General features: G+C 35.9%; 2 protein-coding genes across 2 annotated transcripts; both read right to left on the bottom strand.

Moving 5' to 3' along the window:
• Positions 1-1,966: 1,966 nt before the first annotated feature.
• LOC131957056 (E3 ubiquitin-protein ligase cblA-like) lies at positions 1,967-3,872 on the bottom strand. The gene is made up of 2 exons (XM_059321757.1): positions 3,722-3,872; positions 1,967-3,124 (listed from the first exon to the last, which is right to left on the bottom strand). The coding sequence occupies exons 1-2, from the start codon at positions 3,737-3,739 to the stop codon at positions 2,507-2,509; spliced, it is 636 nt and encodes a 211-aa protein (XP_059177740.1). The 5' UTR covers positions 3,740-3,872; the 3' UTR covers positions 1,967-2,506.
• Positions 3,873-7,215: 3,343 nt separating this feature from the next.
• LOC131957048 (uncharacterized) lies at positions 7,216-16,743 on the bottom strand. The gene is made up of 6 exons (XM_059321750.1): positions 16,421-16,743; positions 15,383-15,510; positions 12,048-12,510; positions 11,043-11,395; positions 9,819-10,205; positions 7,216-8,329 (listed from the first exon to the last, which is right to left on the bottom strand). The coding sequence occupies exons 1-6, from the start codon at positions 16,617-16,619 to the stop codon at positions 7,481-7,483; spliced, it is 2,379 nt and encodes a 792-aa protein (XP_059177733.1). The 5' UTR covers positions 16,620-16,743; the 3' UTR covers positions 7,216-7,480.
• Between the last annotated feature and the right edge of the window lie 483 nt (positions 16,744-17,226).

Genomic DNA, 17,226 nt, shown 5'->3' with positions numbered 1-17,226 from the left:
CAGGCGCATGCACGTGTCAGACCTTAACCTATGGTCTTTTCCTTTCATCCATTTGGTGTAAAAATTTTCCGTAATTGTCGTCACTTGGGAGCCTGTATCCACAATTGCCTTCACCGCAATGTCCCCAATCGTAATCACCATTTCGGGACAGACTCCCATCATTTTGTTTCTTGGGCCATTACCTCGCCCCTCTGTAGCCTGACCCTGCCTTACAGAGGACGACCGTTTCCCTGGCAGTACCGTGCCATGTGTCCGGGTTGTGAACAGGACAAGCAAATTGGTCGACCGTCGGCCGTCCATTGGAGTGATGGCTTGGCAGGACGCGGCCGTCCAACCCGTCTCTGTTTTGTCCCGTTCTTTTCCTGATTCTCAGCTGTTGACCTGCTTTCTAACCTCTCCAAACGTTGGTCAACCTTATCTAGGTGGGCCAACAGTTGAGCCATCATGGTCTCCATCGTGTCGGCCCCTGTGGGTGGGGATTGTCTCTGTTCAGGCACAGAGACTTTGTCCACCGAACAGTTCGATTGGTCCTCATCCTCGGACCTGCGGATCGCTGAGTTCCTGACCTGTAGGAAGGTCAACTGCGGGTCTTTGTGGACCTCCTCTTTCAACTCTCTTCTTAGGATCGGGGTTGCTAGCCCCTCGATGAAATGGTCCCTCAGTAGGCGCACATCAATGTCAGGTGTTTTGACCTTTACCGAATCAAAGGCCCCGTTCATCCGGTGTGAGTACTCCATCACACTCTCCGCCATTCTCTGCCTTAAGCCTACGAACCCTGCCAGCAGTTGCGATCCCGACCGTCTCTCCCCAAAGGTCTCCATAATCAGATCCAGCACCTTATCTGGATCTGATTGGATGGTTTTATCGTGGCATTTGACCTCTGCCCTAACCGTCTCTCCTATACTGCCCATCAGCAGTCTTAATCTTTCCTCTGGTGACATGCCTCTCGAGGCCCAGGCCGCTTTGACCTCTTCACTGAACCTGTTGGTTAAAGTTGGATCACCGTCCCCGTAAAATTTGTTAATGTGGGACTCTCTGGGTAGGACCACTATATGGGTCTGCTTCTCGTCCAGAGTCGACATTTTATTCCGTAAGTAACAAAAAAAGAGTTCTTTCTTACCGTGTGTGTATGAAAAATTTTTCTCGTTCCTCAATTTTCACAGTTCCTGAATGTCCGAATTCACACACACACTAAACACAGTTATGCACAAGGTTGACTATGGGTGCCTAAAGCGGCAAGTCTAGTTGAATTCATCCTGTCCGACGACGCCAATTGTAACGAGCGAACAGTTACCCTGCTCGCAACGCCACATGTTACGAGACTATTTGCCTGTAGTGCCAAATGTAACGAGTTTAACCACTCATGCTACACAACATCGACTACACAGCCGCCTTTAATTTCCCTAACGTGAGTTAGGTACCCACTAGAGTTGGGTTTCACTTACTTGAACCCGGATTCGAACTCGAGACTTGCGGTTAGCAATCCAGCTCTCTACCGCTAGACCACTCCGTCCCACAGCGTAGAGCTTATCCGTTAAAGACATCACGCATTTTATACTCAAGCCTTGATAGTCACGTGACGTCACGATAAGCCAGACACCTTCTACATCAAGTCAAGGTATCATCACGATAAGCCAGACACCTTCTACATCAAGGTATCGTAACAAGGTATCGTAACAAGGTATCGTAACAAGGTATCGTAACAAAGTTCTACTAGATTAGGACAGGTTGATAATAAGAAATAGTGTAAACAGTCAGTGGCGTAAATATATATATATATATATATATATATATATATATATATATATATATATATATATATATATATATATATATATACACTTCCATAAAGCACAACTCAAAAGCCAGATTGTAAACAGTAAACATCAGATTACACAACTCAAAAGCCAGATCCCAACACGTCACTTTGGATAGACAAGATAACACCCTACACATTACGTGTGCTTTATATCTTTTATATTTAGGTTTTGGTTATTTTCATAACAATGTCTTTTAATTCCTCAGTAAAAAGTATATTAGTAAACAGTAAACAGTACATTAGACAACAGACAAACACCTGATTTAAAATTATTAATTAAATACACTAGTTATATGTTGTTAGGAATTATTACATTTCCCGAATGATTGCCAGTTAATTCACATGTATGTTATTCACTCATACAGGTCGCTATGAGAAAAAGAAAACATTTGGTTGAAGTAACCTTAAAATAAATTGAGATAACATAGAATAACAAAAACATATCTGTACAATGCGCAGTAACAAAAAAGAACAGCCTAATTTTTAAAGTGAGATAATTTTGTTGAGGGATGAATTAAACATTACTTAACTAATAATGTAGTTTTGTAATTAGCGTAACATTGTTTAGAACTATAAACAAACAGCATGCACATATTTTATAAAGGAATTGTTACAAATGTCGATCATGCATATATTTCATAAAGCAATTACTATACATCTTGGCTACTGATAAAAACAGAACTATGTTTAACAAATATGAGTTTTCGCAGTTGCAAGAATAACTTTACAACATAATGGACATGTAGATATCTTATCAGCGCACTGGAAACACGCAATAAAATGGCCGCAAGGCATAAAAATACAATCCCGTTCAGATCTCTTACATTCCCTGCACACTATGTTTGTTCTGAGGATTGCTTGTTCCGCTTTCAATGCCTGCAGCATTAATCTATTCTTCTCGTGGGCGGGGTAGGTAGAGGTAGTGTCATCCAAACCGTCACACACGTCGTAATTTTTCGCATTATCCAAACTTTCAGAAGGATTTGAAGTCGACTCCGTTTGTAACAACTCTTTACTTTCAAAACAGTTGTCATATTCGGAAATTTCCATAGTAGTATTTTCGTCACTGAAACTACCGTGAGCGTTGTTGTTGGTATTTAGATCTAGTTCAAAATGTTGCAGAACTTCCAAAAGTAGAGATTGCACATTATTGCAAGAGGGTCTCCCAGCTTGTTCAGCATCTCGCACAAATTTTTCTATCTGATTTCTGTTTATATCAGTCATGAAAGCTACTGCTTCAACTTTACGGTCAACATAATGACTTTGTGTTTCATGCTCCATGCTGATTTCGTTCTCTCGGGGATTCTGGGGATAAAAAGATGCGTTCAATGTATGCACCTTACACATATAAACGCATATGTACCGTAGTATGGTATCGTTAGATTATGTCTACAGAAATAAACTTAGTATTAAAATCACAAACGTGAAGATTGTTTGATAACACTTAACAGCTTGACGTGTTATGTTCCATTACATATATATATATATATATATATATATATATATATATATATATATATATATATATATATATATATATATAGTGTGTGTGTGTGTGTGTGTATATATATCTTTAAATATATTTTCATTTATCATATATATTTATATATAATCTTTATTTACTATAGTTATTTATACGTATATAAATAAATAAATATATATATATATAAATATATATATATATATATATATATATATATATATATATATATATATATATATATATATATATATATATATATATATATAATAAAACTTATTCAAAATATATTCTGAAGTAAGCAAATAACTTAAGAATGGTCTTTTTATTTTAAGCTAAAAGTTAAATGATTACGTATCCACACATTCGCTTTTTTTAAAAATCACACACAGTTTAACGGGAAAAAAATGTTTTATAATTACCTGTGTTGAAAATTTCATTACAAACTTTGAGCCCAAAGCTGTGTCTTTCACTGACTAAAATGTCAGATGAATTATTGTGTCTTTAACTAATTTAAGTTCTAGCAAGTGTTTTATCACCTTTTAAAATGCATACAACTAAAATGTCAGTTCTTAATATGGTTTTGGTTTAGTAACAACATCGGGAATTTCCACAAAAATATGTCGCCAAAAATAGATCTAGATATAAATAGAAATAATTGGGTTTTTAAAGTCCTATAATAAAAACTTTGGTAATTATAAACTACACACCCTTTGACTTTATATACATTAAGACATTCTTTAAACAATGCATTTTAGAAGGTGATTTTTTGTTTTTCTTACCCGTTGAACCTAAACCAGTTCAAGATACATTCTTAATTTTTGTCAAATGGCACGTTTAAAATAGAGCGTTTTAATAGTAACGTGTAGATTAAACTAAGCTTTGAACAACATTCATCTGGAAAAAAAATTTACCACTATTTCAGTTTAGGTATGAGCGCATAGTTATATTTGAACACAAATATTACCGGGTTTTTTGTTTTGTTTTAAATTAGCCTATATTGTAAATATTATTATAATAAAATCATCATCTATCGCGTTAAACATTGAAAGAAACAGTATAGGATCTAAATATAACAATGTGCGTCTGCCTGTTGTTTAGGGCCCGTATATCTTTTTGTGTGCTTTAAAGAGCCTACATAATATAACTAAATGCGATTTGTAATACATACATATCCCAATGTGTATCTTATATAGGACACACATATAAATTTTATCTCTTGTAAGACCTTCATATCACTGTGTGTTTCCTATGGGACCTACATTTCATATTTTATTTTGTGTAAAATACTCAGCGGTTTTATAGATGGGCTTATATAACATTGTATTGCAAACATGTATTATTATTATTATTATTATTATTATTATTATTATTATTATTATTATTATTATTATTATTATTATTATTATTATTATTATTATTATTATTATTATTATTATTATTATTATTATTATTATTATTATTATTATTATTATTATTATTATTATTATTATTATTATTATTATTATTATTATTATTATTATTATTATTATAAATGGTATTTTTATCATTATTATTATAGCTACTATTATTATTAGTATTATTAGTATTATTAATATTAACCTATTATTATTATTATATTTTAATTATAATAATAATACTAATTATTATTATTATCTATATATATAATTCTCTTCTTCGAGCCGTTAGAAAACAAGCTGCAAGCGCGCTCCCTAACATCCCCACCCCTACATGATCTTAGTGAGCTGTGGTTCACGCTATGTTTACCTTCGTGGAGTTGGGTTTAGTGACGGCTATTAGGGGCAGATAATTTAGTTTGAAACGATTTTAAACGTAGGGGGGGGGGGGGAAGGGGGGGGGGGGGGTTATGGTCCTTAACGAGCTACTTATAGTGTTTTAAAGAAATATTTTCAGTGTCAGCGTTGGTACTGTCGAATTCACAAATTATGAATTACTGAAAAGTAGAAAAAACAACAACTAAATAGCGGCGTATGTTATGCCGCGGGCCGGCTCGTTATTATTATTATTATTATTATTATTATTATTATTATTATTATTATAAATGGTATTATTATCATTATTATTATAGCTACTATTATTATTAGTATTATTAGTATTATTAATATTAACCTATTATTATTATTATATTTTAATTATAATAATAATACTAATTATTATTATAATTATTATTATTATTATTATTATTATTATTATTATTATTATTATTATTATTATTATTATTATTATTATTATTATTATTATTATTATTATTATTATTATTTTTATTATTATTCGGTAATTGCAAAGCACATACAGAAGTAAGTAAGTTGTAACCTTATAAATGTTGAAAAGCATCTGATTTCACGTCAATTTGGGATAGATAATTGCCGTCCCGATCTCGAAGTTCGATTATCTAGACATATGATTAAAATTGAAATGACAAAGTGGTAAAAAAAAAAGCTGATTAGTTATAGGAATTTTTTTTTTTAACATCTAAAAAAATAGTGGCTTCAAAGTTAATTATAGTAACAACAACCACTAAGGAAATTTCCCAATATATAAGTGAGCGACTCTACTAGGTCAGCGGGAAATCCCGATTTTGATTAATGAATCTTCAGTTTTCTGGGATTCGGTGTGCGTGGAATTTTAATATTTAACTTTCAGAATTAAATTCTACTTCAGCTACATCTATAAACAATTTTAGAGAAAGTTGAGCTACCCAGAGAGACAAAAATAATGTACATTTCACTGCTTATTTCCCTTTGCTTGGTTGAACTCAAGTTACTCCATATTATTAGTACATGTGTTATATGAATGTATTGGTTTTATTCACGTCACGATGTTTTTGTGTTTGTAAAACATTCTGCTGAGTAGATGAAATATTTATTTCGTTTGTTACTTTAACTTTTAGGAGACTGAAGCTGATACTCATCTATTTCATTCACAACCTAAGTTATGACCTTCGATGAGGTGGAGCGATCTTAAGTTTAATTAGACGACGGAGTCTGAAAACTCTAACGCTACACGTACAAGTTCAACAAAATCTCGCAATACACTACAGAGGCGGCTACATCACAGGGTTGGCAATCAACAATATATATATATATATATATATATATATATATATATATATATATATATATATATATATATATATATATATATATATATATATATATATATATATCCTAATATAAGCTCATGTGCGGCGTGCGCACTTTTGTCTCACTCTCTCTCTCTGTCCGCAAAATATTTTCACATGCTATGATATCAGTATCTTCAGCGATATATGGAGAACTTGACATGGACTTTTGTTGAAAATAATATGTTAGATGTTTTAAATGTATAAATTAAATTTTATTTAAAGAAGGAACATCAACATAGAAACCTTAGGCAACACTAATACAAACATCTTAGGGTCGAAATTAAACACATACACTTTAGGATCAGCAACATCAACATACAAACCTTAAGCAATAACACTAATACATACATCTTAGGGTCGACAATAAGCACATATACTTTAGGGTCACAATATAAACATACAAACCTAAGGCACGGCAACTTCAACGTATACTTCTTTAGGTCAGCTACATCAGCCTTATATAAATATAACAGCAAAGTGTTCACAATACGGTTGGCAATATCAATGTATACACATTAAGATCAGCAACATAAATGTATAGATATTAAGGTCAGCAACATCAATGTGTAGAAATTAAGGTCGGCAACATCTTAGTGTGAGCCACAACTACCACTAGAACCGACAAGCAACCATCTTAAATTAACGAAATATGGAAAAAGTTCAGTTTGAATGGATAACGTTTACAGAAAAACTATAAATAAAACATCTATGTATAGAACACCAACAATAGAGAATTATAGGAAACATTTTTAATAATACCTTGTAATAAAGACAAGTTTAAACGTATATTCACCTCAAAACTATTTGACATTATTTATAAAGTGTAAACAATTCAGCCAACATTAAATATAAAAAACATTTAAATTGTTCATTTTGTAAAACAATTAGTATATAATCTTATATTTGTATTCATGTAAAAATACAATTTCCTCTATCATTTTTTTACATGAGTAACCCAAAAAAAACGTTGCGAGGGAGTCTGTCGCAGATTATCAGAGATTTTTTTTCATTCCATATAAACCTATAAGGTGAAATTTTACGGCGACTTATTCTGTTCCGGGACTTTAAGCGAATACTCAACGGCCCCTTCACTAGATTTAGGGTCTACTGGAGAGGACTTTCTACTGGCTGGTGTTACAATGGGAGATTCTAAATCCTGCAGCAGAAGAGATTTTTGTTTTGATTTTGAAGCAGCCGAAGAAGATTTTTTATCGTCTATTTTTTCTTTAGGAAGAGATTCCAAATCTACATCAGAGGAGGATTTCAGGTGGGAATTGGAGAAAGTGTTAAAATCCATCTCTGAAGACACTTGTCTTTGATCAGCGGAGGATAACTTTAAGTTGATGGAGGACATCGACTTTGGGCTTAGTTTTGGTAACGGCAGACTTGTCGAAGATACAAGTTTCCGTTCTTTGACTGATGTGTCTGAGGACTCCAGATATACCGAAGATTTTGGCTCCTTCTTGAGTTGACTTTGAGACATTGACTTTGTTTCCGCAAAAGGTAAACTGCCAGGGGAGGTTACTAAGCTCTGAGATAAAGTTTCAGTTTTGTCGATTACACTCGAAGATTTTAGTTTCTCGGATACTGTTGTCAAGCTTTGTTTCATCGAAGACGTTGATTTAGAATTTAAAGCAGATTTTGATTTTGATTGTTTTTTTGATTTTGTTTTTGATGGGGTTTTAACTTTAGCAGAGGGCTTGCTTTCAACTTTGAATGGGGAGGGCTTATACTGTCTAGGTACTCTATAGCTGGGCTTCAGGGCTTTGACACTGCAGCAAACGTTTTGTTTAGTTTTCTGCAGGCAGTTCCGTCGTCTCAGGTGTTCTATCATAAAGGTGAGCGGGTCAGCAGGTAAACACATCACCACTCGGTTCATTAACTCCTACAGAAAGAAAACTCACACTTAGCATCGAACAAAATCAAAGCATGCTATTCTTGTAGGAACACTCACACTTAACATCCAACAAAATCAAAGCATGCTATTCTTGTAGGAACACTCACACTTAACATCCAACAAAATCAAAGCATGCTAGTCTTGTAGAAACACTCACACTTAGCATCGAACAAAATCAAAGCATGCTATTCTTGTAGGAACACTCACACTTAACATCCAACAAAATCAAAGCATGCTAGTCTTGTAGAAACACTCACACTTAGCATCGAACAAAATCAAAGCATGCTATTCTTGTAGGAACAAATAACAAGTATCTAGACAGCAGGTGACCGAGTGTTCTAGTGGTAGAGAGCTATGCTGCTTCCCCGAAAGTCACGTGTTCGAATCCGGGTTTAAGTCAGTAGAAGGTCCCTGAGTCCACCCACTTCTGGGCACCCAACTCATGTTAAGGAAAAGCAAAGGCATAGTGCTGACCACACTGTCCGTTCACGAGGTCCCTGAAACAGATGAACTCTACTTCATCTGCCCGATGTGTCTTGGGCACGAACAGGAAAAGGAAGGTGGCCCAGCAGTGGAAAGTGCGGTGACTGACCAAACCACGTGTACACACGCGTCAAAATTAGCAATGTGAAGCACCGCGTGACATAAAAAAAAATTCCTAATGGTCAAAACTGGCCATTACTGTGTTGGCAACAAGGACAATCTTTCGAATGTACTCACTGGTTTTTACCTCAGGGCTCGTGCCGGTTATACCCGTAAAATCTAGTAACTAAACGGTGGAGATACATGGTTTAATGAAATACAATATTGGGCTGTTTAGTGTCTTCAAATGACATTTTTTAAATACATTTACATACCTCATAAATATTGTTTTAATTTTTTTTTATAATAACACAAATGGGGGTTGTTATGCATGAAAACTTAACTGCTTAGGCTCTTAATATTTGATTGTGTGTTTGCAAGCTTAAAAACAAATGGTCGAATGAGCGTGAACTGAATCAACCAATCAGCGTCATCCTGGTTCACTACTGGCGCTGACTAAATCTGCGACAACTGAATCAACCAATCAGCGTCATCCTGGTTCACTACTGGCGCTGACTAAATCTGCGACAACTGAATCAACCAATCAGCGTCATCCTGGTTCACTACTGGCGCTGACTAAATCTGCGACAACTGAATCAACCAATCAGCTTCATCCTAGCTTCACTACTGGCGCTGACTAAATCTGCGACAACTGAATCAACCAATCAGCGTCATCCTGGTTCACTACTGGCGCTGACTAAATCTGCGACAACTGAATCAACCAATCAGCTTCATCCTAGCTTCACTACTGGCGCTGACTAAATCTGCGACAACTGAATCAACCAATCAGCGTCATCCTAGCTTCACTACTGGCGCTGACTAAATCTGCGACACAAAGCGGAAAGCTCACACCATAACAAAATACAAGCTTGTTACTAGAGGACTAGCGGCTCACCTCAAAGATGGACAAAATGTTCCTCTTTTCAAGATAGTCCACAGCGGCTTCTTCCGGTTGGTGAATTGGCGGGAGCACAACTTTGGACTGGGAACTTGCTAGAAATGGGCCGTCAACCGGTGACTCTATCCTCGCCGGGGACGGAGAGCTGGCTAGCAGCTTCGACTTCAAGCTCCATGGGTGATCGATTGACTTTTTTTTCTGTAGCTCTTCAACCTGGGATTTCCGAGCTGAGGCCCAAGGTAGGCCTACGGCTTGCTTGCCACCGAGGTACTCGTCTGAGTCGCCCGTAGCGTTGAACGACGGTAGTCTAACAGTGCTTGGTAATGCCGACTCAATAAAGTCTGCAACGTTTTTTCGGATAGTGGTTGACTTGTTCAGAAGGTACTGGGGGAAAAAAAAGCGGGAGTGATCTACCATAGATTTTCACGAATATTCTTATGTAACACTACGAGGGATGGCAACTTGGGGTATCACACAGTGTTTTTTCCAGACTTTTTTCTCTGGGGGGGGGGGGGGGGGGCACTTGAAATTTTCGGGGGGGGGGGGGGGTAGACTTTCTTCGGGGGGGGGGGGCGACTGTTAAAAGTATATATTTTTTATATAAATTTCATTTCATTGGGGGGGGGGGCTGAAAGAAACTCTGCGGGGTATTGACTTGATTTTTAATCCATTTTTAATTACTTAAACTTTTAAAAATAGAATAGAATCTTGTAAATAAAAAGAATTGTAAACAGCAAACAATGAATTTATAACAGTGCGGAATATTAGTTATTTATAAATTCATATACTTTTTTGAGAAATTGTAAATAGCAAAAAGTACTACTTCATGGTAAACAGAAATTACTCAAAATTCGACAGAACGCAGATCTTTTACTTATATGTGAAATTTCTTCTATCTATCTGAAACAGTACTCAAGGTATAGGCTATTGAAAAACCAAAAGTAGAATAAACTCCACTTCCGTTGTCGGAAATTGCTGAAAATGTGAGACAGAACTACAAATTTGATATAACACTTATGTATGAAATTTCATCAACCTAGCTGTAACGGTACTCAAGGTATTGTGTCCACAGACACACATCCACACAAACAGACAGACACACGCACACATACATACGGACCAAATTGCAAAACTTTTTTTTTTCGACTGGTGTAAAAAAAAATTGACAAAACCAAGGGTTTGTTAAATAAAAACGAATTGACACTATATCTGATGACTAACCTTTAGCATGTCCTCACTATGCTGAATCTCAGGGGGTAGGGAAATCCTTTCCTCGACAATTGGGCCCTCTAATTTAAGGGACCTTAGTTGTTCGAACGCCTCGTCGGATAGGGCAGCTGTAGCAGATCCTATTTCCTCCGTGCTTGCTGCAATGTCCACGCCGAGTGGTCTCCCTTTGCTCCTCTTGATTGTTGACAACAGCAACATGTTCACGAGTGTGTACGTCATGCTACTGACTTTCCCGCCCTCGGGGACCTTGATCTTTATTGACAAGTCTTCCAACATTTGTGTCATCGAGCTCGATAACGCCGGTAAATGTTTATCGTCTTCTTTGTCGTCTTCTTGAGATGAATCTGCAAAGGTACATCAATAACAGGAGTTGTTATTTAAATGGATCTAAAACTAAATTAATATCTGGCTTTAAAAATCTGGCTGGGTTATGCTTCAGCTGTAGGGCTGGTAAGTAGATCATCAACCAGTTCTACGGCTCAATAAAACCTGCATGAGCCATAGAACTGTTTGTTGACCTACTTACCAGCCCTATTGTGATGAAAAGCTCGTGTGAAATAAATTGTCTATGTCTTACTGATAATTACTCGTGCCTTTTGGATTGCTTGTCTATCGGAATGTTCTTTTAAAACGACTGTGCTTTAAAGATTGCTATTGTCTTTCATATGTCGTATTTCTTTTGAAATGTTGTAATTTGGAATCCAAGGCAGGAATGTAAAAATGTAACTGTTTCAATGTAAGTGTTACAAGTCTACTACTATTCCTCCTGCCGCCATGTAACTATTCTAAAGACGTTTCTTCAAACATTAAACGACAGCTTTCGTGTTTTACAACGATACCTTTTGCTGCCTTTTGTTACTGTTTCACACCTTTTTGATACCATTTGATACCCATTAGTTTATAAAAATGGTGTTTGTATTCCTAATTAATTAATAATTTTTTCAAAAAGTGTATAATTAATAATGAATTAATAATTAATATTCAAAAAGTACTCACTTTTGGAGGTCTCTGGAGATTCTGAAGACACACTTGGCCTATCAGAAATCGTATTTGACTGCTCTGGTCGATTAGCGCTCCTATTTTCTTGCTGTGGCCGATTAGAACTGATATTTTCCTGTGTGGACATCTCATCAACCACCTCTTCTTTGTTCTCATTTATTTCCTCCACTTTATTAGCCATCAGACTTTGACCCTGCTTGATAGAGCACTCACTGCCTACTTTAGAACTCTTACTCTCCTTCTTTTTCTGCCTGACCTGACCTTTCGACCTTTTCTTCTTCTCCTTGCGTCTCTCCGTCGGGTCCTTGGTGCTTCTGATCAGCTCACAGATCCCAGCAATCATATGGGGAAACTTTTCCAGCGTCTCGTGCAGAATTTCCGTGATCCGGTCAATGACCATCGTGTTGGACAATTTCTCATCTTGAATGGCCATCGCAACGGCTTGGACATTCTCTAGACTCTATATGCATCATACAAACATATATATATATATATATATATATATATATATATATATATATATATATATATATATATATATATATATATATATATATATACGGTTCCATGACAAATGATCTCAGGACAAATGATCTCAGACAAAATATCTCAGACAAAATATCTCACGGACAAATGATCTCAGGACAAATGATCTCAGGACAAATGATCTCAAGGACAAATAATCTCACGGACAAAACATATCAGGACAAATGATACCATGGACAAATGATCTCAGACAAAATATCTCAGAGAAAATATCTCACAGCGGAATTTTAATAGTATGTACGAAGACCCTAGATGATTTGAACTTTTTTATTGAATGCTAATATGGTTTTGTTTACTATTTTACGCTTAATAATTGTGAATAAAATGAATTTGTTAAACCTAACAAACCATCAAAAGTTTTATTAAACTTTGTAGTAGCATTTGATTTGAAAAAGTAAAAATTATAACAAATTTACTCCTTTAGCCTCAAAGGTATAATAAATGATAATGTATAAAACAAATAAAGTTACGGTAATTATACAACATTAAGGTTCAAAACACGCGAAATATTTTTTAAAAATGTGAATGGGTCTTCAGGTTTGTAATGTTAAACTATTGTTTTTATTGCATCATCAACACAAACATAATGTTTACGTTTCTTTGCTGGCAGGTAGCCTACATCAATATGATCACACCTCTCCAATATTACGTGATCATCTATTGTGTTAACTCTTACTCGACATGTCCTAATTTCACATTTCCAAATCTCTTTGCCTGCTTATGGCAAACATAAATTCACCAGAATTCCTAAAACCTTTCTGCGAGGTAACGAAAGAGGCGCTAGCTGAGTAATCACCACTAATACTGCTTTGTTTGATGCACCCTACGACAAACTTAGCTCCGCGATGACCGCTGTTTGTTTAAATAAGCATTTGTCACTGATCACTAAGGTGTGACCGACGCATAACAATGGACTTTAGAGGCTAGTTGTGTTGTCCATAGAGGGTGGATGTCTTTCCTTTAAGCCCTTAAGGCATAACTCTTCTATCAAAGGGGAGGCCACCCTGATACGAAGGTGTGTCTTTATTGTTATTTCATTCCCTTTGATCTAGTTTCGTCCACCTGACATGGTAGGATTGTCTAATGTTTGTCAAGCCCACCTACGCTGTCTATCGAAAAAAAATCTTTAATCTTCGTATACTATATTACAAATACTAACTTTAAAATATTTACTGCAATATGACAAATGTATACGGCAAACATTTCTTACACTTATTATATAGGCCTATAAACAATATTTTAAACATAGTAAACAAAACCATATAACAATCAATAAAAAAAATTCAGATCAACTAAAATCATCAACTACACTATTACAATTTAGGTGTGAGATATTTTGTCTTGAGATATTTTGTCCGAGATCAATTGTCCGTGGTATCATTTGTCCTGATATATTTTGTCCTGGTATCTTTTGTCCGTGAGATCATTTGTCCGTGAGATCATTTGTCCTGAGATCATTTGTCCGTGAGATATTTTGTCTGAGATATTTTGTCTGGGATCATTTGTCCTGAGATCATTTGTCCTGTCACCATATATACATATATATGTATATGTATATATATATATATATATATATATATATATATATATATATATATATATATATATATATATATATATATATATATAAAAACATATATATATATAATATATACGTATATATATATATATATATTCATATATATATATATATATATATATATATATATATATATATATATATATATATATATATATATATATATATATAAACATATATATATATAATATATACGTATATATATATATATATATTCATATATATATATATATATATATATATATATATATATATATATATATATATATATATATATATGTATACCTATATAAATAAAGATATATACAAATCATTCAGATTTAGAAGATATCCACCCTTGTTCACTCAAATAGTCAAACACCGTTGTTGCATAAAGCTAAACCCCCACCCGCTTCTATAGACCTCCCCCCCCCCTCCTTTTTCAGAAACAACTGTAGTTCTGAAATACTATTCTTTTGTCTTACGGTTTCATACATAAAATATAAAAAGCGTTTTGTAATCGTCCGTCCTTCCCTACGTCCGTCCGTACTGTGGGTTCTATTTCTCACAAACTTTCAGAATGTGATCATAACAAGCTTTACTTAACGTTATTTCGTTGTGTATCGTCTGTCAAGGGCGGAAAGTTGCGATACAAAATTCGACCAATTCTGCTAGATCGATTTCTTTAAAAATGTTCAAGTAGGGTCAAGACTCGATGACAATGCAAAGTGACACAATATATGTGTGTGTGTGGGGGGGGGGGGGGGGGGTTGGCCTGCCCTCCTGTGTGGAAGAAGTTTTACCTAACCTCCTGTGGGGGAGGAGTTTGACCTTACCACCTGTGTAGAAGGACTTTGACCTTACCTCCTGTGTGGGAGGAGTTTGACCTTACCACCTGTGGGGGAGGAGTTTGACCTTACCTCCTCTGGGGGAGGAGTTTGACCTTACCTCCTGTCGGGGAGGAGTTTGACCTTACCTGCTGTGTGGGAGGAGTTTGACCTTACCTCCTGTGGGGGAGGAGTTTGACCTTACCTGCTGTGTGGGAGGAGTTTGACCTTACCTCATGTGTGGGAGGAGTTTGACCTTACCTCATGTGTGGGAGGAGTTTGACCTTACCTGCTGTGTGGGAGGAGTTTGACCTTGCCTGCTGTGTGGGAGGAGTTTGACCTTACCTGCTGTGTGGGAGGAGTTTGACCTTACCTCATGTGTGGGAGGAGTTTGACCTTACCTCCTGTGTGTACGTCTCAAGAAAGACGACAACGCCGGCCATAAAGTTGGGATCATCTCTAGTGATATCTAAGGGTGCTGTTGATATACTCTGCAGACGATCGCGCATTACCTGCGATGATTTGTTCTCTAAAACATTTATACAAAATGCATAAATTTGGTTAGTTAAATAACAAATAAGAAAATAATTAAGTAAATGTTAAATATGTTTTATAAAGACTTGACCACACAACTTATTTTTAGTAATTATACGAATATTGCCAGGGTCTGTCTAGAATTTTATTCTATATTTCCAGTCTCTACAGCATATAGAAAACCCTAACTCTGGTATACATCATAGCCTCATCATCCACATAGCCTATCTTTACCCAAATACTAGCCACCCCCATAGCCTAACTGTACCCAATACTAGTCATCCCCATAGCCTAACTTTACCAAAATACTAGCCATCCCCATAGCCTAACTTTACCCAAACACTAGCCATCCCCATAGCCTAACTTTACCCAAATACTAGTCATCCACATAGCCAAACTTTACCCAAATACTAGTCATCCCCATAGCCTAACTTTACTCAAATACTAGTCATCCCCATAGCCTAACTTTACCCAAATACTAGTCATCCCCATAGCCTAACTTTACCCAATACTAGTCATCCCCATAGCCTAACTGTCCCAAAATATTGATCCTAACTATAGTCTCGCTTTAACCTAACCATGCCCATTACCTTTTTAATTGCATTAGCCATGATCCTAACCCTGACTCACTCCCTAACTCTATTCTTACTAACGTCATCCCATCCCCACCAACATATGTACACACACCAGCACTGCGAGTACACGCTAAACGCCTGAGCGTGCTTGTATACACCAACACAGTGTGTACACACTGACGCGTGCTTGTACACATACCAACACTGCTTGAACTGCTTGTACACACGCCAGCGTGGTATGTACACACCAGCGTGGTGAGTACACACCAGCACTGTGAGTACACACCAGCGCGTACTTGCATGACATAATAACTTCCTGCATCAACCTACGTAGTTTCCGCTTGGACCGTTTGGTGCTGAGCTGTATCCTTATCTCATCCTCTGACGGCGACAGCAGAATCTGGCACTCGGCGTCCTGATGCTTGGGGAACACCTGCAGCGGTTGATCGAACGACTCGACCTGGGTCAGACTGAACTCTTGGATGTCAGGCTCTGGGGAAAACTTCACCGAGGGCTTCACGCTGACCATGTTTACTTGGAAATTTGTTAAGCGCGATGTACTAAAACAAGCTATTTGAAATTATCAAAACATTGAATATTTATATAAAACGTTTACAAAAAAATGTACTAAATTATACGCTAACATAGACTATAGTTATATTGGAAAGGAAATGCGTCACGTTTTTATTAGCACTAAACGGAAGTAAGCTAAAATTTGATATTTCCGATAAAGTATGAAAAGTTACGTTTTTAAAAAAATGTGAAGTGTGACTAAAATGATCAATGGCATGAAATGGGTTAGGCTAACGATGGGCTTTTTATATTTTTAGAACTCTGGCATTAAACATGTTCGATAACTATAGTCTCTTTCAGACCCACTTTGCTACAAGTACAAGGTAGCCTGTATTTTGCTACCAATATTTTAGGAAATTAAAACAAAAAATCTTTTTTCTAGTCGTCTCCCCTTAGTTACAAAAAAAAGAGACAAAGAAATAAGGAAAATCCGATAATGCGCTTTGAGATGTTTTGATACAGCACAGAGAAGCGCTGTGTATTATCAAAACATATTGATATAAAAACAAGACTTTCTCTATACTTCGTATATACGAGAAAGTAAATATATCAAAACATAAAAT

Source organism: Physella acuta, unplaced genomic scaffold (assembly GCF_028476545.2).
Source record: "Physella acuta isolate Inbredline_101_S28 unplaced genomic scaffold, ASM2847654v3 ptg001199l, whole genome shotgun sequence".
NCBI classification, from domain to species: domain Eukaryota; kingdom Metazoa; phylum Mollusca; class Gastropoda; family Physidae; genus Physella; species Physella acuta.
This window is presented reverse-complemented; position numbering and strand designations above follow the sequence as displayed.